General features: G+C 50.8%; 1 protein-coding gene across 5 annotated transcripts; it reads right to left on the bottom strand.

Moving 5' to 3' along the window:
• Window positions 1-27,498, bottom strand: DCAKD (dephospho-CoA kinase domain containing). Of its 5 annotated transcripts, none has more exons than XM_040497833.1 (5): window positions 27,349-27,498; window positions 9,259-9,491; window positions 8,167-8,370; window positions 4,623-4,710; window positions 1-1,267 (listed from the first exon to the last, which is right to left on the bottom strand). In XM_040497833.1, exons 2-5 carry the CDS (start codon window positions 9,368-9,370, stop codon window positions 976-978), a joined length of 696 nt encoding a protein of 231 aa, XP_040353767.1. In that variant the 5' UTR covers window positions 9,371-9,491; window positions 27,349-27,498; the 3' UTR covers window positions 1-975. The 5 variants fall into 5 exon arrangements, with proteins under 5 accessions (XP_040353767.1, XP_040353769.1, XP_040353768.1 ...); XM_040497835.1 differs by having other exon boundaries at window positions 27,393-27,489; XM_040497834.1 differs by lacking the exon at window positions 27,349-27,498 and adding an exon at window positions 27,095-27,327.
• Window positions 27,499-27,673: the final 175 nt, after the last annotated feature.

The following is a 27,673-nucleotide window of genomic DNA, read 5'->3' on the forward strand; positions in this document are numbered from 1 at the left end:
CACTTCAGATCAACACTTTATTCAGCACCCACGGCAAGTCAGGTTCTGCGCCAGAAACACAGAGATGAACAGTCCCCACCCTCTAGTGGCTTACAGTCTAGTAGGAGAGACCACCCAGCTTTTGGCAGATTACAGTTCTGTGGATTAAAGTAAAACACGGCGGAGGGAAGAGAAGGAGGCTATCCCAGAGCACCTGACCCAGCCTGGGGCTTCAGATGGTGCTTGAGCTGGGAGTTAACCCACTGCAGAGAAACAAAAGGTATTCTAGGTAAGGGAACAGCACAGAGAAGGCACAGGGGCAAGAAACAGCCTGCTGCGTGTGGGCTACCAAGAGTTCAGGGCAAAGAGGACACGGAGTGGAAGGCAGACTGGTGGCAGGTGGTGAGCAGGTGTGGGGAACGCGGGAGAAACGCCAAGGTGGGGCAGTGGGTCATCCCCCGAGGGGCCCAGCTACAGCATTACCTACGAGGGAGTTCTCACTGCATCCTGGCCCAGGGCTTCAACCTAGAGAATCCTGTCCGAAGGTGGCAGCCGTTGGTCCAAAATTATTTCCCTGCTCCACATGGCAGGTTTCGGTCATGATGGGGCATGTGCTTGGAGAGGGTTCAGGCCCCAGGGAACCTCCCAGCTTAAACACTGCCGATGGCCACAGAGAGAGTGCTTCTCACCCACACCCCCAAGAAATTGACACAGTTTCCCACCATCGCTTTCACGCCCCATCACAGATACCATTCCATAGGTGGTTCCAGAGGGAGGGGCCCGAGGGAAGGTGAGGAGGAGTATCTACTGACAGAGGGCTGTTTCTCTGCCTCAGACAGGATGCACTCCAAAGAAGGGTCGGCCCAGTGCAGGGCTCAGCCCAGATTCACAGGGCGTGTGTGCTGAGGGGCTAGGGAGGAAACAGGATGCAGTTGTTACCTGCTTCAGCCTCTGAGGAGATCAAGGCCTGGGGCCTCCTGCGCTGGGAGTGCCCAGCTAGGGGGAGGGCAGGAGGTAGCGGGCGAGCAGGTAGAGGAGGCCCGCAATGCCGGCTAGACCTGTCAGGACCCCCAGCCTCAGTGGCAGGTACTCCAGGGAGCGCTCCAGCTCAGTGTGCAGGAGGATCACCTGGCGTTTGGTGACGCTCCACTCCCCCGAGTTGTCTAGGACGTGGTGGGCCATGCGGACCTTGTCTTTCAGGGGCAGCTGGGCCTTGATCCGGGCCTCCGCGTCCTCGCGGTTCAGGTGGTTCCGCCGCATCAGCCTCGCCAGCTGTGTGTCCCGGTCACTAAGGACAAGGCAGGAGGGCTGCTCAGGCATTGTAGGCCCCAGTCTCCCTCCCGCTGGCAAGTGACAGGGGCGGGCAGCCCCTTCCCTCAACCCTCTTTCGGGCCCACAGTCAGGGAGGGGGGCTACCCCCGCCTCACCTCACTCTCTGAGGACCCCGGCAGCATGGCGGGCTACCTGAGCCCCTTGGCGTAAACAGCAGGGGGAAGGGCTGCAGCAGCTGTTCTCTGCCATCTGGGGTCCTGCTGCCTTGCCACTAGGCCTGAGATTTCCCAGTTGTAAGACGGGAAGATCTGGTCATCTGGCATCAGCTACATCCTGGATCCCTGGATGGGTGACCTTTACTGAAAGGCCTGTGCCCGCCAGCCGACCGCTTCCTATAGTTCCCCTGGGGCTTGGGCCTGCCGCATCCCAAATAGCTTCCCGAGCCACCGCAAAGACCCCTCTCCTTGCTTCACCACCCCCACCCCTTCATATTTAGAGCCGAGGTGGTGGCTGCTGTGCTCGATGCCAGTGACAGAGTGGGACAGGCAAGCCCCAAGGTGCTTCCCCTTAGAGCAAGGACTTGAGAGCTGGATCTGGTCCTTGGGACAGCGCTAGGCACCGCACATTAAGCCAACCACCAGCCAGTCGCCTAGCTCCAAAAAAAAATTCAAAGAAAATAAAATGAAAAAAAAAAAAGAAAGAAAGAAAGAAAAAAAGGGCCGCCTGGCTGGCTCAGTCAGTACAGCATGCAACTCTTGATCTTGAGGTTGTAAGTTCGTGCCCCGCAATGGGTATATAGATTACTTAAAATCAAATAAAATCTCAAACAAACCAACCAAAGGAAATTCAAAGAGTACGTCTTTCGCCCCCTCTGATATTACCACCTGGGTCCTTCCTCGGGAAACTCCCATCTTGCCTTTGGCTACACAGGAACCACCAGGCTATCCCGTGGGGTCATCTCGAACCCCTCTCTAGCCCTATGGCTGCCCGAGCCCCTCGGTGAGAACAAGAGGGGGTGGGCTGCTGCAGCTGTTCTCTGCCATCTGGGGTCTCTCCGCTTTGCCACTAGGCCTGAGTTCTCCCAGTTGTAAGATGAGAGGATTTGATCACTACGGTTTGGTCTCCACTTAGGTGTGGCCTAGACCAGAGGCCCTCCTGGGATGTGTCTTCCGTGGACAGACACAACCTGAACACCAGTTAATTCCAATGCCACTCAGAACAGAAGGCTCCAGAAAGTCATTTCTGGCTGGCCAATGAGAGAAGACCTTGTAGAAAGATGGCATCTATACTGGCCTTAAAAATAAATAGGACTTCTCATCATTTCCTTTGTTATGGGGACAGCATCCTCTCAGGGTCGTGGGGCCGACCCCTGTGTGGCTAAGAACAAGGACTGGATCTTAGGGACACTGCAAATCTGGGGCTGCGGAAATCTGGGTGAAAGCATGAAGGGGGCTCGGGGCCACCTGTGAGGGCACATCCTTAGAAGGTGTGGGCCTAGAGCAGAGGGCTTCCTGGAATGGGAAGGCAGGCCTCCCAGACAGCCTTTCCTGGGGCTCAGACACAGCCCCATATGGTTAGTTTAAGGAATGATGCTATTTATGGTAATAAGATTTTTACCCAAACACTTACTCCTCAGTTGGCAAATTCCTCAAAAATGTGAATAATCATGTTTCAGTATAATCACACTTTGGTAAATGCCCCATATTATTTCAAAGGCACAAGGGATAGTCGGATAGTTAAATGAATCCATGAGGGGATCTTTAGTTTTGTAAAGTGTAAATCTCTTTTATGAAAAGCGAATAATCACTCATTCACATGTCTCCAGCCTCTCTCAAACAGCACCCGGGATTCCAGCAAAGGTTCCTCTGGCTGATGAGCGGGCCTGAAGGATCTGTAGAACAGGCTGAATCTGGGGGCGCCCGGTTGGCTCTGTCAGTTAAGCATCTGACTCTTGATTTCAGCTCAGGTCATGATCTCACAGTTCATGAGTTTGAGCCCCACATGGGGCTCTGTGCTGGCAGTGCAGAGCTCGTTTGGGAATCTCTCCTGTCTCTCCCTCTGCCTCTACCCCACTTCCTCTCTCTTTCAACATAAATAAACTTAAAAAAACAACAACAACAAAAAACAGGCTACCACAGCTCTCTCTGCTCTTAGTGAACAGACAAAGCTGGAAGGAAAGTGCGGCGAGAGACAGGTGACAGGGCAGGCGTGGGTCTTCTGGTGACTGCAGATACGACCAGTGTTCTCACCTCTACACGAAGATTCCCCCACCCTTTTCTGATCCCTTGGTGCAAAGTTCCAATTGTATTAAGACCCCAAGGCAAAGTCTTCATAGAGCGTACTTGGCCTCAGTTGACAGTCTTTCACAAACAGGGCCTAAAGAACCCAGAGAAGCTACAGGTTTACAGGGGAGATGTGGGCCAGCGGGGGAGCTATGAGGATGCCTGAGTCCCTACACTGGGCTCAGCAGAGTCAGACTGGGCTTTAAGTGGCAGCCTCGGTGGGCAGCTGCGGGGGAGGGCAGGGTTATGCTTAGGGCATGAGCACTCCGGGCCCCACCCCCCGTGTGCTAGGAGCCTCCCACGTACCAGTCTCTGGAGAGCCAACCTGTGCCCAAAATACCCACAGAGCCAAGTGCCCACCTCTGTGTCTGTTGTACTTGTGGGTGGCATCCAGGAAGCTTCTGGGAGGCAGAGACACCCTGCAGCCTCATCTACTCTCACCCCACTGGGACTGTGACTCATTTTCTCTGACAGTCTGATCTGGCTCTGTTTGCCAAACCTAGATTCTGGTTTGCTTCGTGTCCTGAGGGATTCTGAGAACAAAGCTCCTTCCTTAGTTGGACTCTGACAGATCCCTCCCGGCAACCGTCCATTCACAGGCGCTGCCAATGGGTGACCCTGGACACCCCCTCAAGTAGCTTCCCCCTCAGGTTTTCTCTTCTATAACTCAGAAGCATCAACTCCTGCTCTGGAGACCTCATGCTGAAAGGTAAATTGAGTGAAGTAATAAATGTGGGAGCTGTCTGAAAATTGAGAAATGCTAGAGGAGGGAAAAGGGATCCAGTGACTAACAACATGGTAGCTCAGGGCATCGGGGCCCATGTGCCCCCAATGGCCAGCAGGGGGAGCCCTTCCCAAGCAACTAGGGAAACCTGGGGGCCTTCACTTCCCACACCTACCTGGGGCATATCTGGGTCAGGCACAGAAGTGGTACCTACAGTCTCTGGACACAATCGCCCAAACCCCAGTGCCTCCCGGTCGCCCAGTGGAGTAAGGGCAAAGCGATGTGGGCCATTTCTCAGGTACACGCTTTACTCCGGGGGCCCACCTTTCCAGCCTTGGTCAGGCCTGGCCCTGACACACACTCACCAGTACACGACCACTGTGTGCTTCATGTACTTGAGAAGCTTCTTGGTCTCAAACAGCAGGGGGATATCCAGAATCACATAGCGATATCCTGGGGAGAAGCCAGGAAACCCACAGTTTAATTTTGCAAACAAACACTGTGTTAGGCTAGGGAGTAGAGGTGAAGCCATTGGCCCCTACCATTGAGAGCTCTCTAGCAAAGGGGAGACCTTGCAAGGATAGGCATAACCTGAATGCTGGCCGGTTCTGATGCCATCCATAACAGAATGCTACAGGGTCACTCCTGACCAGATGAGCAGAGAAGACCTTGCAGGAGGGATGGCGTTTATACTGGTCCTGAAAACCAGGTGGGACTTCTGATACTTGAACATGAGTTTCCTGAGGTGAGGGTTCCAGGAATGGGGGGAACCAGCAAAGCGTGCGGAGCAGCGAGGTTCTGCTTCTCTGGCCGTAGAGGCCTTGCACGATGGGCGACGAAGCCGGTGAGGTGGTCAGGGGAGGCACAGAGGGTTGAGTTCGCCTTGACCTTGAACCTAAAGAGTTGTTATTTGTGAGCAAGGAAATGACACAGCCAGAGTTGGAGGAGACTGGGGAGTTTCCAGGAGGAACCTGGCCCTTTCTGCCCTATGTCACCCATCTTTGCTAAAAAAAAAAAAAAAAAAAAAACAAACCCCCAAAAAACAAACAAACAAAAGTGCGGCTCTCTGTTAAAGAAGAGTCCTGCATGGCTCTCTCCACCAACTCTTCATAAAAGGCTCATCTGCGGGCAGCAGTAGTAGCCCCAAAAGGAAAGAGGCTGCTTCTTGGCACAAGAGGCGGCCTCCAGCCAGGGATGGCAGAGGCTGGTCTGGAGGTGGTGGGCGGTTATGACTAATAAAACATAACTTGCTCCAGTGAGGGAAAAGGCCCTGGCTGGCCCTCCCAGTACGAGCCAAGGCCAGTCAAGACCCATAGTGAGAGGGCGGGTGCCCAGACTGCCCACACAAAAACACCATGAGCTGCACACTCCCAGTTCCCTTCGGGCCAGCGTCCCCTGTGTATGTGCAAAACGCTGGCGGGGGACTGGGAGCAGTGAGAGAAAGGGATGGGCGCTGCCTCTGCCCACAGACGCCCGCCTGGCCGGGATGGCCTCCCGTCACAAACACTTCCAACCAGAGCCAGACACACATCACACCGGTTTCGGGGGGGTCGTGGGGAAACCGGCACTCCGGGTGACGCAGGGAACAGGGGTGAGGACCCAAGCTGCTGGCTTTCCTGCTCCCCACGATCTGCTGCTCAGGAAGCCCAAGAAAAACCTTCAGCTGAACGAGGGGGTTAGGAGAGTGGGCTCTGATGACACGCCTGGGTTTGCAGCCCCCCGCTTTCCCATGTGACTTTGGGCCCCTTCACAAATCTCATCTGTGAGTGAAGGCCACGTCCCTCACAGGAAGGTGGTAAGGACCAAGTGAGCGAAGGCATGTAAGCCACTTGGCGCCTCCTCACCCAGGCGTTCCCCAAGTGCTCCGTAAATGATGGTTATTATTACCACCATTCCCTGGAAGAAGGGGGGCCGTTCAGTGCCCCCGTTCCCCTCCCAGCTCAGAACAGGAGCCAAGACCAGACCTTCTCTGGGCCTCTTATCTCCCTTTCCTGCTCCGCCTCACCTCCCCTCTCCCCGCCACTGTCCTTTCTCCTCGGGCCCCTCTCGGGAGCTCAGCTCGTGGCCAGCTCTTTGGTTCACCGGCAAAGGGCTATTCAGCTGTCACATCCCTCCTGCTTGATAAGCTCTGCAAACTATCCTGACTCTATTAAGACATCCGTCTGCCTACACAGAGACCTCCCCAACAGCTGGTGATCTTATCTGACGTTTGATTATACCAACTTTGACAGTTGTATTTGTTATACTCATCAGGGAAAAGCTGGGACTGTGGAAGCCACAGCTGTCGTCCCCATTTTTCACCTTATCGAGCTGAAAAGAGCTTTCTAGCTTTTATTTAAGTGGTGGTGGTTGGGGAGAGGGGAGGCTGGGTGGATGACACAGCAGGGGAACTTTGGAGCGGGTGACATTATCCGATGCTTAATTTCAGAAGGGGAGAGCCGCTGTGGCCTCAAAGCCCTGCAGATGTACTTGTAACTGGCCAGGGAGCGAATGCGAAAGGGCAGGACTGAAAGGCAGAAGGCTTCGCTCCTGGGTGGGGGACAGGAGGGGTCCTGGCGCAGACACAAGAGGCAGGACAAAGGCAGAAAGAGTCCAGAGACGCTCCTTGAGGGAAGAGAGAGGGAGGGGGGCCTGCGGCAAGGGGCTGAGATGCAGAGCAAGCCGGTCCAGCAGGGAGAATGTCTGGAGCCCATCCCTGCCCTGGCCAGAGCAGGGGAAGAGGGATGGGGGCGGGGGAGGTCAACGTCATGGATGCCTGTCATCTCTTTCCTTCTGAAGGGAGGTACGGGCCAGAGGAATGTGGAACCTCTCCCAACCCTACATAAGAACTTGATGCGTGAGAGAATAAAATAAGGCGTTTGGCCAAGATCATAGTGCAAAAGCCAAGAGAAAACCTAGAAGGCTGCCCCATGCCCTCCAAGAAGGGAAATCTCTGCATCATGATTGATGATGGGGAGACAAACAGCCAGGCCTTCCACTCTGATGCCCGGGCAGGCAGACACATCTGCCAAAGGCTGGTGGGCAGATCTACAGGGCCCCTCGGCCAACTTTCCCGCCCGATCTCATGCCACTGCTCTCTGCTCCTCCACTGCTGGTGACTGACCCCATCCTGCATGATATCAGGTCACCCCTGCCCAACACTGTCCTATAGAACAGGGCTGGCACCGTGGCTATAGCTTGGGAAAGGCTGACAACCTCTACTAGAAGTTTCTTGCCAACTGAGCACAGACTCTGGCTTTTCACTCTCCTTTCTTTCAGTCCTGGCACATGTCAGGCTAACTCTCTCCACTGAGCCCTAGCCCCAAAGGATTATCCTCTGCTTAGAACCCCCCACCCAGCACCTGCCCTGGCCATCTGGGACCCTCCCCTGTGTCCAGTCTGTAAGCTTTCCCAGGCAGCTCGACCAGCACCAAATCTGACTTTGACCGTGGGTTATACTGTGTGGTGATCGACAGTCACTCATGTGGACTCGGTTCCCCTAACAGTTTCTCGAGGTTGGCATTATTAGCCTCACTGTGGAGAGGATGGGCTGGCTCACTCAACAAAGTCACACAGTTAGACGCTGTGAGACCAGGACTTAAACTCCAGTCTCCAGACTCCATTATTCGTCAGCTGGTATTACTCCCATCCCTGCCAGAAAAATCAACTTACTTCCTGGGGATCGCGGCTCAAAAGCCTCAAGTGTCTCTTCTCATTCAATTGTCAACCTCTTTAAATGCTGAGGGACATGTGCACCTTTCCTCGGGGGTTGGCACAGGGCTCTGCGTGGGGGGTGCAAAGGAACAGTGTGAACTTGGCAGCCAGGACAGCCAGCGCCTCTGTCCCTGGCCAGACTTTCTGCAGCGGAGGAGGGCTCTGGCCCTGGAAGGAGAGGGCTCTGCCGCACCTGTCCCAGGCCCTGGCTCTTACCTCGGAGGAAGTACTTGAAGGTCTCCTTCATCATTTCCTTGCGGATCTCAGGGTGGGTGATGGTGTTGAGTAGACGCCGCCGGTCGGGCTGGTTGAAGATCAGGTCCCCTAGGACCTTGCGATCGATGTTACCATTCTCCAGCAAGACCTCGGTGCCAAAGGCCTCCACGATGCGCTGGTGGGCGGGGTATCCTGGCTGGACAACTGTGGCATGAGGAGGGGGTTGGGTCACTCTCCAGAGCCTCCAGGCTAGCCAGAGGCCCCCGAATGACTAGGGGCAAAATGATGGGGGAACCCAGGGGTGCCTCTTTCAGTTGGACAGAAAATGAGAGGAGAGAAAGCAGTTAAGGAAGAGAGCAGAGTGCACAGAACCCCTCACGTTGGTCACAAGGTGAGGTGAAGGAGAGGGGAGAGGAAATGGAGCGGGGAGAGGGGAAGTGAGGGACAGGGAGCAGGAAATCAGACCAGGCCTGAAGGAGAAGGCTGCCCCCTCCTCCGAGGCCTTGAAAGGGCTTATAAAAAGGTGAGATAGCGGTGCCTGGGTGGCTCAGTCGGCTCAACGTCCAACTTCAGCTCAGGTCATGATCTCACAGTTGGTGAGTTCGAGCCCTGTGTCAGGCTCTGTACTGACAGCAGGCCTGGAGCCTGCTTCAGATTCTGTGCCCCTGTCTCTCTCTGCCCCTCCCCCACTCATGCTCGGTCTCTCTCAAAAATAAACAAACATTAAAAAAACCTTTTTTTGGGGCGCCTGGGTGGCGCAGTCAGTTAAGCATCCGACTTCAGCCAGGTCACGATCTCGCGGTCCGGGAGTTCGAGCCCCGCGTCAGGCTCTGGGCTGATGGCTCGGAGCCTGGAGCCTGTTTCCGATTCTGTGTCTCCCTCTCTCTCTCTGCCCCTCCCCCGTTCATGCTCTGTCTCTCTCTGTCCCAAAAATAAAATAAACATTAAAAAAAAAAACACAAAAAAAACAAAACAAAAAAAACCTTTTTTTAAAATAAATAACTAAAAAGGTGAAACAAAGATGAGACAAGATGGCAGAAAGGGGCGCAGGGGAGTTGCTGTGCACATCCCACCCGCCACCTTCCAACTCACCGTGCCGGGCGATGACGTCAACATCAACCACCGCACAACCCAGCTGCTGGAACACCTGGATCACCGAGCTCTTGCCTGAGGCGATGCCCCCTGTCAGGCCCACCAGGAACATCTTCCCAGGAAAGAGGAGGCCAGCGAGAATGCAGAGCCGGGAGGCGGGGAATTACTGGAGTAGGGCACGCTTGGCTGCCTGGGATGGCCCACCCCAGGAACACCAGAACGACCTGCCCTGCCTGTGGACGATACCAGGCCTGATAAGTGTCATGCCCGAATGACCTGGGGAGAGGGAGGCACAGGAAGGGAAGGGAGACGCAGCCTGCCCACGCAGAGTGTGGAGTTCTGAGCTTGGGGAACTCTGGATCCATCCGAAGATGGAAAATTCTCTCAGGACAGGCCTCCAGTAGTCTTTAGAAAACACTCATAAACAAGGCAAACCAACACGGTATAAATTTAGCAATCAAAATGCCGAGTAGGCAGAACAAGGTCAGGTGCTGCGATGCAGAATGCTTTCTGGAGGCGGCGGTACCCGCTATAGGCGAACTTCCCATAAGAAGGGCACACCTGTCCCTCCGTGGTGAACCCAAGGCACTTTCCAGATGCCCACAGAGCTCCCCTGTCTCTGGCCACTTTATAGTCTGGGACACTGAGGCTCACAGGGAAGAATGTCCTCCCACCCCCCCCCCCCCCCCCCCCAACCCCCAGCACCAACACTAAGACCGTCTAGGTGGCTAGTTTAGACAGAAGAATCCTCCCTCTTCAACCAACAAGTGGCCCAGACGGGAGAGCTCAGCGGAAGCAGTGGCTGGTGGTGATTAGGCCTGAGGTTTAGAGGAGTATGGATCTTGCCCAGGAGGAATGTGAGGGAAGGATGACAGGCTGCGGGAGAGAACTTGGCATTGGAATTTGCGGCTCTCTCAGACTGAGCAGCAGCAGCATAGAGATGAGGCGCATGGGCCTTTTCAGATCCAGTTCCTCCACTTACAATGCTGTGCAACCCTGGACAGGTCGCCTGTCTCTCGGAACCTCAGTTTTCTTGTCCATAACATGGGGGTGATGGAACCTATCTCATAAGGCTCTTTGCAGACTGAGAAAATGCCTATAAAGCCCTTCACGCAGTAAGTGTCCGGTAAAGGAAGTGAGGACGGGAGGCAGGCGCTGAAGTCACACCGCGAGGCAGAGACTAAAAGAGACGTTCATGAAGTTACGTCCCCATTCTTGCAACCTCAGACTATCCCACAAGAGACTTTTTCTTGTAAATGTTTATTTATTTTTGAGATTGAGAGAGAGACAGAGAGCGAGGGAGCACGAGCTGCGGAGGGACAGAGAGAGGGAGACAGAAGATCCAAGGCGGGCCCTGTGCTGACAACAGACAGCCCAAATGCAAGGGCTCAACCAAACTGCGAGATCATGACCTGAGTCAAAGTCGAATACTTAACCGGCTGTTCCACCCTGGCACCGCTCACAAAAGACTTTTTTCAAGTCATGTTGCATTTTGGGGAATAAACGGGGTTACCAGGTCTTGGAGTCTGCTCCCAGGTTAGAAGATATTAAAGTGAAGGCCAGGCCTCTCCCACCCCTCCCTGAGCATCAAATCACTTCTCTAGGACCTTGAAATCTGTCATGGGTTTTGCTGGTTTTTTTTTTTTTTTTTTATATAAAACGGCAGATTTACTGTCCTAATTACACTTTCCTTGAGCTTATACCGAAATGAGTTTGCCTCCCCTGAGGACACACCAAGTGACAGGGGGAGGCAGCTGCTCGGATGTGGGTGGTGGGGGGACCAGCCCAGAAGTTTAAATCTGCCCAGGCTCGTCCTCCCAGGGCAGCCAGGGGTGGAGAGAGGAAAATACCCACTAGAGTCGTCATCCAAATGGAGAGATCTAACTCAATTATTAAACGGTTTACGAAGCAGCGCTCCTCAATCTGGGACTGGCGTCGCCCCCAGGTGGTCTCCCTCCAGCTGACACAAAGAAGACTTAAGGACAGGGTTCAGTTGTCAAAAAAAATTTTTTTTTGTTCACTCAGCTGAAGCTGTGAAATGGAAAACCCAGCAACATCATTGTAATCCCAGCTCTGTGCTGTTGTCCCTAAAGCCGCGAGCTTGCTTCTCCTCTGCAGAAGGCCGGTCTGAAAGCATGGGAGTGGGACCTGAGGACAGGTGGTGGCTGAGGGACAGCGTAAAGGCCAAAAACCCACTGGCCTCTGGCCCCTCATTGCTGCAAGCAAGCTACTGTCACCTGGTCATCTTAACTTTGCCAGACGTGGCTGAAGGGGCCCCGAAGAGCATGGGACCCCAACTCCTGCCCTTTCACGGGACCAGGACCCCTCCCGAGACACACCGAATCACAATCTCTAGCGATCGAGGGGCGCCCGGGTGGCTCAGCAGTTGGATGTCTGACTCTTGGTTTTGGCCCCGGTCACGGTCTCACGGTTCGTTGCGTTCGAGCCCCACATCGGGCTCCAGGCTGACAGCAAGGAGCCTGCTTAGGATTCTCTCTCTCCCTCCCTCTCTGCCCCTCCTCCACTTGTGCATGCAGGCTCTCTCTCTCTCTCTCTCTCTCTCAAAATAAATAAATAAACTTAAAAAAAAAAAAAGAATCTCTAGCAATGGAGCTGCCTTGGCAGTTCTGTGTCACAGGCTTGGGATCGACTCTAACTCTTCATTAAGGACCAGAGAGGGGAAGGGACTTACCCAGGGCCACAGCTATTAATGGAGCCCTGAATGGAATTCAGGCCTCCCACCTCTGAGTCTAGATTCCTACCTTAACGTACTCAGGGAATGAAAGTTTAATTTATCTTTAGAGTTAGACAAAAGAAGGACAGTGAATCTGGCTCTAAGCGGATCGGTTCAGAACCAAAGCAAGATGATTTCTAGATGATCGTATTGGTGCTCTCCCTCTGCAGGATAGGCGTGAGGTCTTATGGACAGCAACCAGAGCACAGATGGAAATTCCAGGCTCAGCTCTGTCCCAGACTCCTGGGGCAACCTAATGAATCTCTTCCTTTCTCTGTGCCTCGGATGACCATCTGTGGAAACAGACCAACAGCTGCTTGGCCTCTGTCAGGAAGGCCAAGGGGACGAAGGAGCACATGCCCTGGGAGGCCGTGGGCCCCTGGCTGAAAGGGGCCGGACAAATACCAGCTGTTCCCGTCCAGTAAGCCCCTCCATAACTCATTCCTTCACCAAGCGCTGACTGAGCACCTCTGCGCTTTGCAGCTCCGCACCGGGGCCTCTCAGGTGACCGAAGGAAAACTTAGGTCTTGCCTCTCAGGAAAACTGGAGGGGGAGACAGTAACAAATGAAACCAGCCAAGAAGAACACAGCACCAGCAGGTGAGCCAGAGTCGTCGTGTGGTACGCCCCCTGGGCCTGGGTGCGTGCATGTGCATGCGCGTGCATCTGAGTGTGGCAGGGAGCACCCCTCCAGGCTTAGCCAGGAGGAAAAGAAGGCTGAGGTTTCGACTACCTCTGAGTCTCACCCAGACCTGTCTGGTAGCTCCTCCCCAGGCACCCAGCGACAAGTGACCACCTCTTTAACCCGTGTTCCTGACCCTCTTCCTGCTCTGGCTCAAAAGTCCTTCTCCGGGATCCACTTATTTCCCCTCATTCCACTGCCATTTACACGCAGGCAGTGAGAACCTCACAGCAACTCCTAAACCTGGTCCTGATCTGAATCCCCTGTGAAACTTCAGAAAAGGGACAGAAACCCAGGCTCTACCCTAGCGTCCCAGCCAGCTGGGCACCAGAACCGCTGCTAAATGGAAGGTTATAGACTGGAAGTCGAGAAGCCTGGGTCCCAGCCCCTCGGCACTCTGCCATAAAGCTGTGTGACTGCAATAAGCCTTCTAATCAGCCTGGCCCAGGGTGGTTAAGTGCTCCATAAATAACAAATAGCTCATCCCCCAAATGTCTGCCCCTGCCCTATCCTGTCTCCAAACCTGTAAGTAAGGGGCTGATGCTAACAGGGCATCAGCCCCAGGGGAGGCTGTGAGGCACATTGGGGCTTTCTTCCTCCTTTCTGTGGTTCAGCACTTCCCAGAGCAGTCCATAGATGCTCACCCTGGGTGACCAGTGATTGACAAGACCGCTGGTGGCCCGGGAATCCTCCTCCTCAATACCAAAAGCTGTTCCCAGAGCTGGCTTGGCTGGAAGAGGAAGGACGACCCCAAGTCCCATGGTAACAGAGAAAAGCTAATGCCCAGTACAAGAGACATGGAAGCTGGATTCTGGGAAGTAATCCCAGTCCTGAATTCATGAGCAAGGCAGGACTCCAACCCCAGGGGAGCCACAACCAAATCCTTTCTTCTCCCTCATTCTCCCTGTCAGGGGAAAGACGGCAGGGTATAAAGGAAAGGGTAGGGACTTGAGTCACAGAGGCTGGGTCTGCAGCCTGTGAAATGAGGATCAAATTCTATTGTGCTCCGTAAATGGGGGAGGGGTCCCTTTCATTGAGGTTCCCCAAACCTGCCTTTCATTTTTTACCTCTTGGGCCCCAACAGCCTAGAGAAGACGAAGAAAAAAACATTCAAGGAGGAATAGTCTTGGGGCACCTGGCTGGATCAGTCAGTGGAGCATGTGACTCTTGGTCTCGGGGTTGTGGGTTCGAGCCCTACATTGGGTATAAAGAATAGTTAAAAATAAAATCTTTAAAAAAAAAAAGTCTCTCTTGGAATCTTCTCTGGCAGTGTTTCTTAGGGAAAAATGAGAGCGGGCTACTGGCTTCTCCATGGGCCTCTAGACAAAAAACCCCATGGCCCTGGGTTGCTGGTCCTACTTCTGACTCCACTGGCCCCACCCTATGAACCTAAGTCCCATCACCCTGTGCCCAGACCTCTGCAGTGGCCTCTTGACTTGACTCTCCAGTCCCCTGCCTAGCTTCTCCCAAGACAGCCAGGGTCATGGCTTAAAGTGGACTTCTGATCACGTCACTTAAAACCTTCACTGCCTTTGGGATGCCTGAGTGGCTCAGTTGGTTAAGCTCTTGATTTTGGCTCAGGTCATGATCTCACGGTTGTGGGATGAAGCGCCACATTGGGCTCCGTGCTGACAGTGCCGAGCCTGCTTGGGATTTTCTCTCCCTCCCTCTCTCTGCCCCTCCCCAACTCGTGCTCACTAGCTCTCTCAAAATAAATAAACAAACAAGCAAAACCCCTTCACTGCCTTCTTCCCTCGCCTCCTAGCCCGCCCCCCTTTGGCCTCTCTGCCCCCCATCAAGGAACTTGTTGCACGCCGGCCTTCTGCCCCCGAATGCACAGTCTCTTTCTTACCTCACAGCCTCCATGTGCAACACTGTTGCCCCTGCCACCACCGGTAGTGCCCCAGGCACCACTCAAAGCAAGAGTGGAGTGCCTGCCCCCTCCAAGCAAAGCCTCCACGCTACCGCGGGAGGAGCAAGTGTAAATAATCCGCCCACAATGTGTGTGGTGAGGTTAGCGGGGAGCATATCCAGAGCGATAGGGGTCGCTGTCTTCAGTCAGGACCACGGAGGTCAAAGTGAGGACCTGAAAGCAGCGAGAGGGCACCACAGTTCCACTCAGAGCAGCCTTGTCCACCCGCCGACTCAGATCAGGCCCTCGACCTCTCTCTGCGCCATTCTTTTCCTTCCCTGTACCCATCGTGTTTGTATGACCGTTTTCAACGTGTTAGATAAAATAAGCTCCACGAGGCCACCCACCATGTCGTTTGTACCCCTCTGTCCCTGGCATCTAGCATAGTGTCTGCTGTCTATCCATCATGTACCAGGTGAGTAATACTGCTCAAGTTACTCGACCATTCTTTGACTCAGTTTCTTCACCTGTAAAATGGAGCTAATGGCACCCACCCTGAGTACCTGTGAAGAGTAGAAGAGGTCATACATGTAAAGTGCTTACAACAGTGCCAGCACTCACCTATGCTCCCTATTTGTTATGAGAAAGTGTATGAAAAGTCTTTATAGAATGAATGGCTGGATGGTTCCGTGGAAAAAATACAGGGGTTGCATTCTCCTGTCAGTGGCAAGGGAGAAGCTAGAATCAATCTCCCAGCCTGCTCCCTTTTCCATTAGAATATGCTGCTTGAGGCTAGTAAATCCCTCCTGGGGGGTAAAAAAAAGGAAATAAACAAAACACCCAATGGGTTAAACAGAATAAGAAACTGATACTTGAATGGACACTCTTTTTTTTCCTCCCTTGGGAGAGCTCAGGACTTAAGTTGGAAGCAAGTTCTGTTTCTTTGTGTGTCCCAATCAACAGCCCCAACCTGCTTGTGCTGGGGCCAGGACCTGGCTCCCTCATTAGCTTCCAGCTTCCCTTCCTCCTCCTCCTGCAGCCTCCCAGGATTTAACACTGGGCATGCCTGACCTGCCAGACACTTCTCCTTCGAATCGCTTTCCAAAAGGGATGTATCCATTTTGCTTCAATGATCAATATAATCATTCATGAAAACGAGTCATTCCCCGCCTTGGGACCCAATTATTTTCTCATGGAACCAGAGGTTGCAAAAATATATTGTTTTCCAGTTAACTAGTAAGTGCTATTTTTATCTATGGTTTCCCCACTCCTAATCTTTCATTATTGGTGAGAGGCTGCTGTTTAAACCTGAGTCCAAGTTCTCGTCTGCTAGGCCTATTAAGTCACTACCTCCTCCAAGCTGCCAATTACCTGGAGGGAGCCACAAGAGAAGGTGTTGGCGGTAAGTCCTCCTCTCCCTTCTCCTCTGCCAACACCAAGGGAAGGGGAGGGAACAGGTCACTCTTCTCAAGCACTCTCCAAGCACAAACCATCAGTCCAGGGAGCTTTTATGTGTGGGCAGGGAGACTGTTTGCACTGGACTACTATGCTGGTGCTTATGCAGAAAAAGGATCACAGGGAAGACCAACTCTCACGGGCTTCAGAGTCATGGGGGCCTCAGCTGGGGTCTCAGCCCTGTCCCTTAACTAGCTGTGTGGCCTCGGGCAACTTCAGCATTGTGGGCTTACTTCCTTGCGTATAAAACGTGATTAATAATGACTACTCATGGGTTTTATCAGGATTAAATGATGTAACATATGTCACAGTCACCTCATCTTCCCCAGCGTGTGTGACACATCAGTCATTGCAATCAACTCCACCTGCACCCTTTTGGTTGCTCAGGCCAAAAATTTTCCTGTCCTCCTGGCTCCTCGCTCACAATCTTCATCCCGCTCACTAGCGCCCCCTGCTGGCCGTGCCCACCCTGCACCTGCACAACCCAGCTAGACACCACAGGGTCCATCCACTGGCATTGCGCTCCTGGATTACTGCAGTAGTCTCAGAGAAATTCTCTTATTGCCACCTTTGCTCCCCAACTGTTGTCTATTCACAATACAGTATCTAGTGTGAATCTTTAACAATGCAAGTCCGGGGACGCTGGGTGGCTCAGTCGGTTAAGCGTCCGACTTTGGCTCAAGTCATGATCTTGTAGTTTGTGAGTTCCAGCCCCTCGTCGGGTCTGTGCTGACAGCTCAGAGCCTGGAGCCTGCTTCAGATTCTGTGTCTCCTTCTCTCTCTGTCCCTCCCCTGCTCACGCTCTCTCTCTCAAAAATAAATAAACATCAAAAAAAATTTTTTTAATCCAAGTCCAATAATTTCACCCCTCCGCTCAAAACCCTCCAATGGTTCCTCTCTCACTTAGAGCACCAGCCAAGTCTTCATAGGGTTCTACATGGGCTTCTGGATGGCCATGGGCATCTCTCCCGACATGTCCTACCACTCCCCTCTTGATCTCAGCCCTCCAGACACACTGGCCACCTTGCTGTTCCTTGACTATGTCGAGCACACTCCCACCTTGGGCCCTTGGACATATTGTTCCCTCCAGATGGAAAGCTCTTCCTCCAGAGGGCTGCATGGCTTACTTCCCTCCTCACCCTATCAGAGACTGTCCTGAATAGCACCCTCATTTCACTCTCTAGTCTCCTCACCATTCCACTTTTCTTCACAGCAGCTATCAACTTAGCACCACCCAACATGTTACATATCTTCATGTTCATTTATTGTAATCTGCCTCTACCCAGAATCTGGGCACTACTGTATCCAAGGTGCTGAAAACAGGGCCTGACAAGTAGAAGACCCTCAAAAAGTATCTGTTGAATGAACACATAAAGCACAGCAGGAAAATGTCCAGCTCATAGGTGAGCAGGAACTCAACATTAACTATTTTAAAGTAAGAGCATACCTGTTTCAGAAAGCCTACTATGGGAATCACAAAATCTTTTCCACATCACTTCCCACTCCTACATTTCTGGGCTAACAATTTCTTGAGCTCACAGATGAGGAAACTGAGGCAGAGAGTACATAGGAAGGCGAGGTTTCCAGCAGGCAGGAAGTAGAGTATAAGAGTAGCTGCCCACCATTTGAGCACCATCTACGTGCCAGGGACATCCCTCATCTTGTCGGATCAACACAACAACCCGTAGGTTCTCTGGTTCTTTCCCGTTCTAAAGGGGAAGAAATGGAAGTTAAAAAGAAGTTAGAAATTTGCCCATCAGAGTTCTAGGCGATCTTCACACTGGGGAATGACAACCCCTGAGGCATGCATGAAGCTCTTCCAAGGGGCACAAAGGCACAGTTTAGGAGGAATAAATTTCCACCTGAATGCCCCCTGCCTCTTCCTCTGGAAGCAGACCAGCTCTGGAATGTCTTCATCCTCTCCCTTCCCAGGTCCCCCTTTCACCCTCCCCCATCTCCTAGGTTTCAAAGAAAGGCACAACTAGTCACCCATGCCAAATCTTGCAAAGGTGCACTATCCCTAGTGCAAAATTACCCTGGCACCATCCAGGAGCACTTTGAAACATCAGTATTCACGCGGATATGTGCCTGCCCATAGTCACAACATAAATCTTCCTGCTGAGTCAGGTGGTTTCCAAATCTTTGCCTTCAATAGAGTTAAAGGAGGACCTAAAAGAACTATCTGCCGACAGGTCATTAATAACTGATTTCAATGACAGCTCACTGTGATATTTTGGCCTATAACTCAGAGGGTGTTCAAAGAATTAAAATGCCTTCAAGTCCTGCATATTTATTTACATGAACAGACTTCTTCAGTGCTTACGGCCATGAATAAAATCTCTGCTCATTCTAGCAAATATACATGGATGCACACATGAACTTTACAAAGTTCTACTCAGCTTATTAAGAGAAGCATTTCAAATAAAACTTAGGTTTTTGACAATTGATCAAAACCAGTTTTGATCGACTGTGTATTTTACAACTATAAAAACTCAAGTCAAAAGAAATTGTTTAATATTATGATCACAGGACAATTTTCAAAACTGTTTTAAATATTTTTTGTTGTTTGTTGCAGAGATGTAGGACGACAAACCAAAGGCTTTCAAAATCTATCATACGAGAAAAAAATTCTGTGGAGGAAATTAGGTGAAATATAAGTTCAAGGAAAAAAAATAACAATGTAAAATTTCAAAGGTTAAATAAAAACTGGTTTGTATATTTTTTTTTCCCCCAGAGGATAAGGGAAATCAAATCACTATGGTATTGAGATTCCAGGGGCGCCTGGGTGGCGCAGTCGGTTAAGCGTCCGACTTCAGCCAGGTCACGATCTCGCGGTCCGTGAGTTCGAGCCCCGCGTCGGGCTCTGGGCTGATGGCTCAGAGCCTGGAGCCTGTTTCCGATTCTGTGTCTCCCTCTCTCTCTGCCCCTCGCCCGTTCATGCTCTGTCTCTCTCTGTCCCAAAAATAAATGAACGTTGGGAAAAAAAAAAAAAAAAGAGAGATTCCACTGCACAGGTTTAAATGCCTGGTGTAACAGTTTTATTTTTAAAGTGTCAATATTTACAATTAACCAGAAATCATATCCTTTGCAACTACTGAAACTTTCAGAGAAAATTTTTAGTTATCTGAAAATGTGCCAGTGGGTAGTTTCCAAAACAAAACAAAAGTTCACTGCTTGCCTGCCTTCAGTTATCAACCTTAATCTTTTCTCCTAAGGCAAGGCACCAAGAAAGGATCTGAACCCTTTAAACATATTACCCAGGAGGACAGGTTCAGACCTTGCACAAGACATAAGAGAATCCGGTGGGAACTTAGGGCCCTGCTCAAAGAAAACCACCCCAACCAGCCAGTCTGCTTTGTATTCATCAGCCAGAGTTCTAGCATTTTGCCTTTCCCAAGACCTAGGTCTGCACCCAGCCAAATCCATCTGATTTATTTAGGTAAAATCAGCCATCACCACCCCTCAACAAAGGAAGGAAGGAAGGAAGGGAGGGAGGGAGGGAGGGAGGAAGAAGGAAGGAAGGAAGGAAGGAAGGAAGGAAGGAAGGAAGGAAGGAAGGAAGGAAGGAAGGAAAGGGAAGGAGGAAAGAAGGAAGGAAGACGCTGAAAACCCGTATTCAAGGCTTCTATTTTTCCTCATCTTTAAAATTAGGACTTAATGTCAAGATTCATTCGGGTGATAATTTTCCCATAACTAAGAGAGGAAGAAAACTTCATAAGCTAACTCAATGACAAAGGTCTCCACTGGGAACTAGGCGTAGAAAGAAAAACAGGAAGCCAGGCCACCCTCTTTACAAGTGAATGAGTGGGAAGCCACCATGCCACCCAGGCCTGGTGTGCGGGTGAGGGGAATCTTCCCTAAAACTTTATACCCAGTCCAGCCTCCCGCGGAAAAGGAAAGTGGTGGTGATCACTCAGCAAAACAGCAGCTACCCAGCAAAGCACTTTCATTCCGCCCGCTCCCAGATGAGCAAACTGGCAGTCGGAACGCTACTCGAGTTCACATAACTGGAAGGGGCAGAGGCTGGACCACAAGTTCTGAAGTGTAATGACTTTGGACTGAACCTGCGTTTGAAACCACAATCTCTGCCACAATTTTAGTTGTAAACCTTTCTTCATCGCCACAGATGTAAACAGCACCCTGTTTAGTCCGGTTGTTGCCAAGGCAACGAGTCATGGATGCAGAAGTGCTTGACCCAGGGGCTGCTACACAGTACGTGCTCAACAAACTGTCGCCAAGGTTTGGGGGGGGGGGGGGGGGGGCGCGTACTGTCTGCCCCATCGCGCAGCACGCCCGGGGAGCCTGGGGCGGTGCTTCTGAGCGCCGAGAGCCAGGCCCGGCGCCGGGACAAATCTCGGGGGTGGACTCAGCTCTCTGAGCCGGAAAGAACAAACCAGCCCCGGGGCGCCACCGTCCCGCCCACCCACTCCCCGGGGCACGGCCGTTTCCACCCCACCCCGCGCGGCGCGCTACGTACCCGAGGCCTCTGACCCGGCCTGGGCCGCCGTCGCTCGCCCAATCTCAGAGGGGCTTACTGGGTGGCTCCCGGCGGGCAGGCGGGGCCTCGGGAGGGCGCGCACGTGGACCGGACGTCCGGCCGGCGGAAGGGGGTGGGCGGGTCTGGAGAGGGGTAGGCGGGGAAGTCGCACAGTCCGGGAGTGCTGGGCCGGGTGGGAACCTTAGGGTTACTGTTCCGTCGGAGCCAGAGTCCTCCCAAGCCGAGGAAAACAACCCCGAAAGTACTAGTTCCAAAGTCAGGCCATGGCAATCACTAGCTGCGCAACCGCTGGCAATGGCTGCGGCAGTTAACTGAGCACCTCCAAACTTCAGCCTCCTTAAGAGCCCTCTATAGGCCTTAGCGCGTTGAATTTTCACAATCCTTGAGGTGGGTACTGTCACCATCCCCATTTCACACAAGAGGAAACTGATTTTTATAGGTTAATCCATTTGCTTTCTTACAGTGTCAGTTGGTTGCAGAGCTCATTCTGTACAAACAAGCTTCGCAAGTCATTCGACTAAAGTATGATCGCTGCTATACTTGTTGAAAGCATTGGAAATACATAAAAACATCTAATGGTGCCTCACATATCGGTGGGTCCTTAATTACCCTGCTTCCTTTCCCTCTCTCTAAACTGTACCTCTACTCTCTGCTTCCTTTAAAGTAGGAATCTTGTCTATTTCCACCACCAATAAATATCCCCAAGCGCCTAGAACCGTGCCCAACACAGTAGGAATCTGACACATTGAAGAATGAAGTAATTGAACATTTTTCTATGACTACTCCAGTCTCTGACACCCTTCTCCCTAATGTCACCATCACCTAATAAATAGGATTGTATCTCAAGATCAAAGAGCCCATTTGGTTCAAACACCAATCCAGCGTTTGAAATCTCCTCCACATCATCTCTGGGGTCTATACTTAGCCATGTCCAGTGTCAGGGAACTGTCTTTCAAGGTAACTTCATGATGTCTTTGAAGTCCAGTCCTGACACTAAAAGTTTTTCCTTAGGTAATACAATATCTCCCCTTGTTCTAATCCATGGGGTCAGGCAGAACAATTCTAATTCCTATTCCATAGGGCCAGATCTAATGGCCCTGTTCCCTTCCCGAACCAAACAATTTACAGATACCCTGGCTTTGTGGTTCTCAACTTTTCCCCTACTCCCGACACATCCAAGGACTACACAGACTCCCATCATTAATCATGGCTGCCATGGCAATGATAGGGATAGGACTATGCCTTCACTCTTTCAAATTTATCAAGTTCTTCCTGGAGCATGTTGCTAGGAACCCCTTATAGATGATCCTGCTTTTCCCAGATACTGCCTTACAGTATTGTGATCTATTGGCATACAGGCCAGGGGCTTGTCTTTTAAGTAGGCATCCTTGTGGTTCAATGGGCCAATAGTAGCTTCATCTCTGCTCTTCATCTCTGCAGAGATGATCCCACAGGAAAAGTTGAAGGATGCTGCAGAGGCTTCAACTCGGGCACAATCTTGAAACTGAAGCTCCACCTTGGCTGTTGGGAGGTGATGCCATCAACGATTTTTTTTCAGCTCAAGCACATATCCTCCTTTATTCAGGATGGCAATAATAAAGTGGCTCTAGCTGCTTACACGGTCTCACTTCATCCTGACAATGACCTGTATCTCCGTCACCTCTGTGTCCTTGGCATTAAGCATGATGCATGGAATATAGTACCACTTCAAGTTGTTTGATGAACAACCCTCTGAGTCCAAGAGAGATGACTCCTTTGACTCCTGGGTCTTTGACTCTTGGTTCTTGAAATTAAACTACTTTCTGTATGTTTATTTTAAATAAATATTAATATGCAATTAAATTTATACCATACCTTACAAATACCATTAATATTTATTCTTTATTAAACAGCTTAAAAAAAAAAACTCTCATAGGTTGTCACCAGCTGCAAGATAAAGTCCAAACTTCTTAGCCTGAAACTTAAGGCCTTCTGTGACCTGGCCCCTGGGGACCCCCTCTCGACATATGTCCTACTGTATGTTCTCCATTGAGAAAAACCCAGGAGGAAAGTGATTTAGTTATTGCACCAGACTTCATGTTAAAACACCAGATGCAAGTCTGAATTCCTACTAAGTAGCAGTGAAACTTTGGACAAATCCTTGAACTTCTTGTTCTCTCATTGTAAAACTGGAATAACAATTGCCCTGCTCATTGCACAGCATCAAACAAGACCGTTGATGATAGGGATCAAAGGAAACAGTGTGCTAGCACATTCTGTGAGCAATAAAGCACCATCCGAACACAATAGGTCACCATACTGTGTGTTCCTGTTCTCTGCCCTTTACTTGTAATGTTTCCACACCTGAAGCTCTTATCCCTTCCTTGTCACCACTCATATATTAAGTAATGCAACAAATATTAATTGAGGGCCTACTCCGTGCTGGCCCAAGGGATATAGAGGTGAGGAAAATCCAATGCACTCTCTCCCTTCGTGGAACAGTGTCCTGTTCCAGGAGGAACCACGGGGAAATGGTTGCAAACTGTATAACCACACAAACAGAAGTAAAACTGCAGCTGTGATTCCAGCTCAAGGGTGGATCCACACAGCCCCCAGAAATTATAATGGAGGATCCAGCACTCAGGTTGCCTCCAAGGCCAAGCTCAAAGTCTGCCTTCTCCAGGAAGCCTTTTCTAACAATGCTACTCCAGAGACCTGCACCCCTGCCCCACCCCAAACTTCAGTTAACTTATCTAACTCATTTAATCATACCCAGTCAGGCCTTGTTATTTTGTTTTCAAATTGCACCTGCTTTTCCCAATCTCACTCTAAGTGTCTTCTGGGCAAGGAATGACTGCTACTCTTAAGTCCCACAGATTTAAGCCACGGAAGGCTGGACCCACTGTGTTCCAGGCCCATGTGTCAGGGGCTGTCATAGGAAGGAAGGGTACCCTTCCTAAAAGTGAGCTCCAGAGGAGCCGGGAAGCTACTAAAGACCTTATTCGTGACTGAGCCCACCAGCTCTGTTCTTCAGAGGAGAAGCACTCCCTTCCCTAGGACAGCCAGGCTGCTGCCTAGTATGATCTTTCTCCAATAAAAGTTCGATCCTCTCTCTCTCCCCAGCTTAAAATCTTTTAGCAGTGAGGCGCCTGGGTGGCTCAGTCAGTTGAGCATCTGACTTTAGCTCAGGTCACAATCTCACGGTTCCTGAGTTTGAGCCCTGCATTGGGCTCACTACTGTCAGTACAGAGGCTGCTTCGGAGCCTCTGTCCCCTCTCTCTCTGCCCCTGCCCCTTCTCTCAAAAATGAATAAACATTAAAAAAAATCTTTCAGCAGCTTCCTAAAGTCTTCAGGATAAAGCCCAACCCCCTCAGTATGGCATCCATGTCCCTTCCTGTTTCTACCTCCTGACTGCCTCTCCAGTCGCAACCTCCAAAATGCTCATAGCATTCTTGCTGCAGTGCCTCAGAAGCATCCCGGTCTCAGGCAGCTGGACTCCCTCTGCCCCTGCCCTTCCCGTTTATCTGTGTCTCCTTTGAAAACTCAGCTCAGTGGTCTTTTGGGTCCAGAACCCCTTTCCCCAGGTTAAGGGTCCCTCCAGGCTCCTGCTACATCTGGTGTTCCCACTGTCTTACACTGAGCCACAACTGTCAGTCTGTAATAGCTGCCAACTTGTAGAGTGAACCCAGGAGAGGGACTGTGTTGTTCTATCCCTGACTCTCTAGTTCCTGCCATGGAACTCACAGGTGGTGAGCGCTCTGCGGTGTTGAATAAAGGAACCACAACCTGGCTCAGGCTCTCCTAGGCCCATTAGAAGAAACGGATCTCTGGTAGGCTGGGAGCACAGCAAGGGCCTCGATCTGTGACGGACATCATGAGAAAATTGGTTATCACAGGACATGCTGACTTCCCGGGAAGGGAAATCATTTATTAGGTATTGACTGTCTTAGACGCTTTAGTGTTTTCTCAGCATTGTCTCATTTTATAGGTAAGGACACTGAGACTCAGGGAGGTTGTAAGTGACTTACCTAAAGTCACTCATTAGGCAGAAGTAGCACCAGGATTTAGAGCCCAGGGAGTCTGAAGCCTGTTCTCTTAATCACTATATTCTATGGTCTCCAGTAATAACTGTGAAGGGATAACGGGGGTATTCACAGTAGGAGTAAATTCCAGAATTTGTGGCATTTCATAGGCACATTCTTCGGCCACCCTTTGGGCCCTGCTGCACCCCGCTGCCTTTGTATAATGCTTCTGCCCGAATGGGGAGGATAGGAAGAGCCAGCACAGCTAGATGGGAGAAGCCTGCTATTTTAATCTGATGAGGCACTCAGGGAGCCGGGAATGTTTACCTTGGAAAAAAGAATTTTAGGGAACCAGGCATTAATTGGAGAATATGTAACAAAATTATCTAGAGGGACACAGGATTGCATGCTTCCACATAATTTCATACGGCAGAACTTGGCCAAGTTTCCACCAATGAGAGTTGTCTGAAAGTGGAAGGCTCTCTGTTACGGGGCAGTGGAGAGGAACAAATAGGAGACCTCTTGGAAGCCCAAGAAATGACCCACAGACCCAATTTAGGACACTCCACCCTGCACTGCTCTTAGTGATCATTCTGTTCCAATGTGACTAAAAAAATCACGTGGCAATATTCAGTTTTAAGTGGTCATTTTTAAAAAGTATCACATGCACTCAATTTCCTTTTTTTATTAAAAATTTTTTTTAATGTTTATTTTTGAGAGAGAGTGAGAGAGAGCGTGCGGGCGAGCCGGGTAGGGGCAGAGAGCAACGGAGACACAGAATCCGAAGCAGGCTCTAGGCTCTAAGCTGTCAGCACGGAGCCCGACGCGGGGCTGGAACTCACAAACCACGAGATCATGACCTGAGCTGAAGTCAGACGCTTGACCAACTGAGCCACCCAGGCGCCCCTCAATTTCTTTTCAAAAACGTAACATTTAAATTTTATTATGGAGAAATAATGGACCCTACAAAATCTAAGTCAGGACTCTAACTAAAGATCCTGAGAGAGAGGAAATAAATGCATTTCAGGTGCTCTCAAATTCTGAAATTCTCAGAGGTGCTGGATTCCAGAACTTTGGACTGGTATTTGCATTCTGAGCGTGGACAATCCCACTGCCTGTCTACCTCCCAGGAAAGCTCTCCACCGAACAAAATCTGCTCAGTTTGCAGTAAAATATAAGGCAGTGTCTTTCTTAAGCTCTGAACTATAAGAATGGCAGGGTCCACAGTGGACCCTATAATCACTCTTCCTTGGTCATGTTTTATTAGCTTTCGTTCAACCTCTGCATATCTGTGAGAAAAAATACAGGATTGGGAATTAGAATACTAGATTTGGGTTCTGTTTCTGCCACTAGGTCTCACTGTGATGTGATATACATACACACACACACACACGCACACACACACATATATATATTTTTTTGGCAAGCCCAATTTTCTTAAAGTCCCCTTCCCTACCTACTTTACAAGATCACATGAGTTAAAATAGGTGAAACACTTAGACGTTAAGTCCATCTAACACATGTAAGGCTTCGTTATTATTATCTTTGACCTCCTCCTCTGGCCTGCAGCTGCGTACAAGACATCATATTGACAGCAGTCTTGGTCCTGGAGAGATGAGTGTGGGTGACAACTCTCGGTCTGAGCGGGTGTCTTTCCCTTCTAAAGTCAGATATAAATGAGGAGATTATCTGTTGTTTTGGATCATATTCACTTCTGCTCTTGCCACTGAGAAAAATGAAGAACTGACAATATTTATCTCTCTTTTGTCTGGTTTCCCTGAGTCAGATGGGAAGTGTTTCTTCCCACTTCATCCCTCTTTCCATGTTGAAGAGTTTCCCAAAGGCAAAGGTCATTTTTTTTTTTTTTTTTTTTTTTGGTCATGGAACCCTCTGATGATAAGAACCCTTCCCCTTCCCCTACAACCCACAATCCAACCTGCACGGGTGATCTCTAGAAATGGGAACCCTATCTTTGGGCGTTGGCCTCAAGGTTCAGGTGCAATTACTCAATCACAGGGGTGAGACCCAAGGGATTGAAGCATTCAGTTCAGTCAATGCTAAAAATAGATTAAGATGTTACAACTACTTTCTTTCTTTCTTTTTTTTAATGTTTATTTATTTCTGAGACAGAGAGAGAGCATGAGCGGGGGAGGGGCAGAGAGAGGGAGACACAGAATCGGAAGCAGGCTCCAGGCTCCGAGCTCGAGCTTTCAGCACAGAGCCGGACACGAGGCTCGAACTCAGTCGCTCAACCGACTGAGCCACCCAGGCGTCCCCAAATTTTACAACTACTTTCTAATAACTGTATCAGACAATGGGACTTTTGCAGTGGTAAAGAATTCAGAGGGCCTAAGGGCAGACAGATCCAAATCTGTATACTGATTTTGCCACTTATTTGCTATGGGATTGTTTACCATTTACCAACCAATCTGGGCTACATTTCTTCCTCTGTGCCAAAGGGAGATAATAATACAATGCACATTCTAGGCTTGATGACAGGATTACATGAGATGTACGAAAAGCCTTAAATACAGACTCTGGCATGTAAAGGCTCATTAGAGAGTAGAGGTGGAGAATGAAAGGGCTACAGTGTAAGCTTCGTGGAGACCAGTACCTGGAGGCCAAGAGGCGGCAAAGCTTGACGGAGCAGTCAGGTTTCCTGACTCAGGATCAGTGTTCCGCATACCACAATCCACCACTTCTCAAGGGGCCTTGAACCACCAACGACCAGGGGACGCCCAGAGTCAAGAGTGAAGAAAGGCAGCCAGGAGCCAACCTGGCTTCTTAAAGCAAAGGCTCTCCAAGAAGGCCTGACGCATTCAGGTTCCCGGTGGGTAGCACCCACAGGGCTCAGTCCTTACTACTTACCCGGGAATGATAACGGTCCTTAACGGCAACCAATAACGGCTCACCTGTGGTCCAGGCACTAGCAAGGGCAAGCTGAGGTCAAACCTTGGATTTTGGCGCCTCATCCCGAAACCCTACGCCTACATCGAACTACAACTCCCAGCATACCACGCGGCCGCCCCGTCGCAGAGTGTCGGCCCAGCCAACCTTGGAGCCTTTCTTTCCTCAAAGCGCGGCTGAACGCCCAGCACTTCCGGATAGTGCTGGCCCCCCACCCAGGACAGCCTCCCTTCATGATTTCTGGGTATTGTAGTCCAGCTTGTTCCGGTTTCTAAGGGAATGAGCT

This window comes from Herpailurus yagouaroundi, unplaced genomic scaffold, assembly GCF_014898765.1.
Source record: "Herpailurus yagouaroundi ecotype Mexico unplaced genomic scaffold, PumYag 189, whole genome shotgun sequence".
NCBI classification, from domain to species: domain Eukaryota; kingdom Metazoa; phylum Chordata; class Mammalia; order Carnivora; family Felidae; genus Herpailurus; species Herpailurus yagouaroundi.

Excerpts from the sequence above, each read along its gene's own strand:
- DCAKD (XM_040497833.1), bottom strand. The coding sequence starts at position 9,370 with ATGTTCCTGGTGGGCCTGACAGGGGGCATCGCCTCAGGCAAGAGCTCG. Across the intron at positions 8,371-9,258 it reads TGACGTCATCGCCCGGCACG|TTGTCCAGCCAGGATACCCC; the intron begins GTGAGTTGGAAG and ends CTCATGCCACAG. Across the intron at positions 1,268-4,622 it reads CACACAGTGGTCGTGTACTG|TGACCGGGACACACAGCTGG; the intron begins GTGAGTGTGTGT and ends CCTTGTCCTTAG.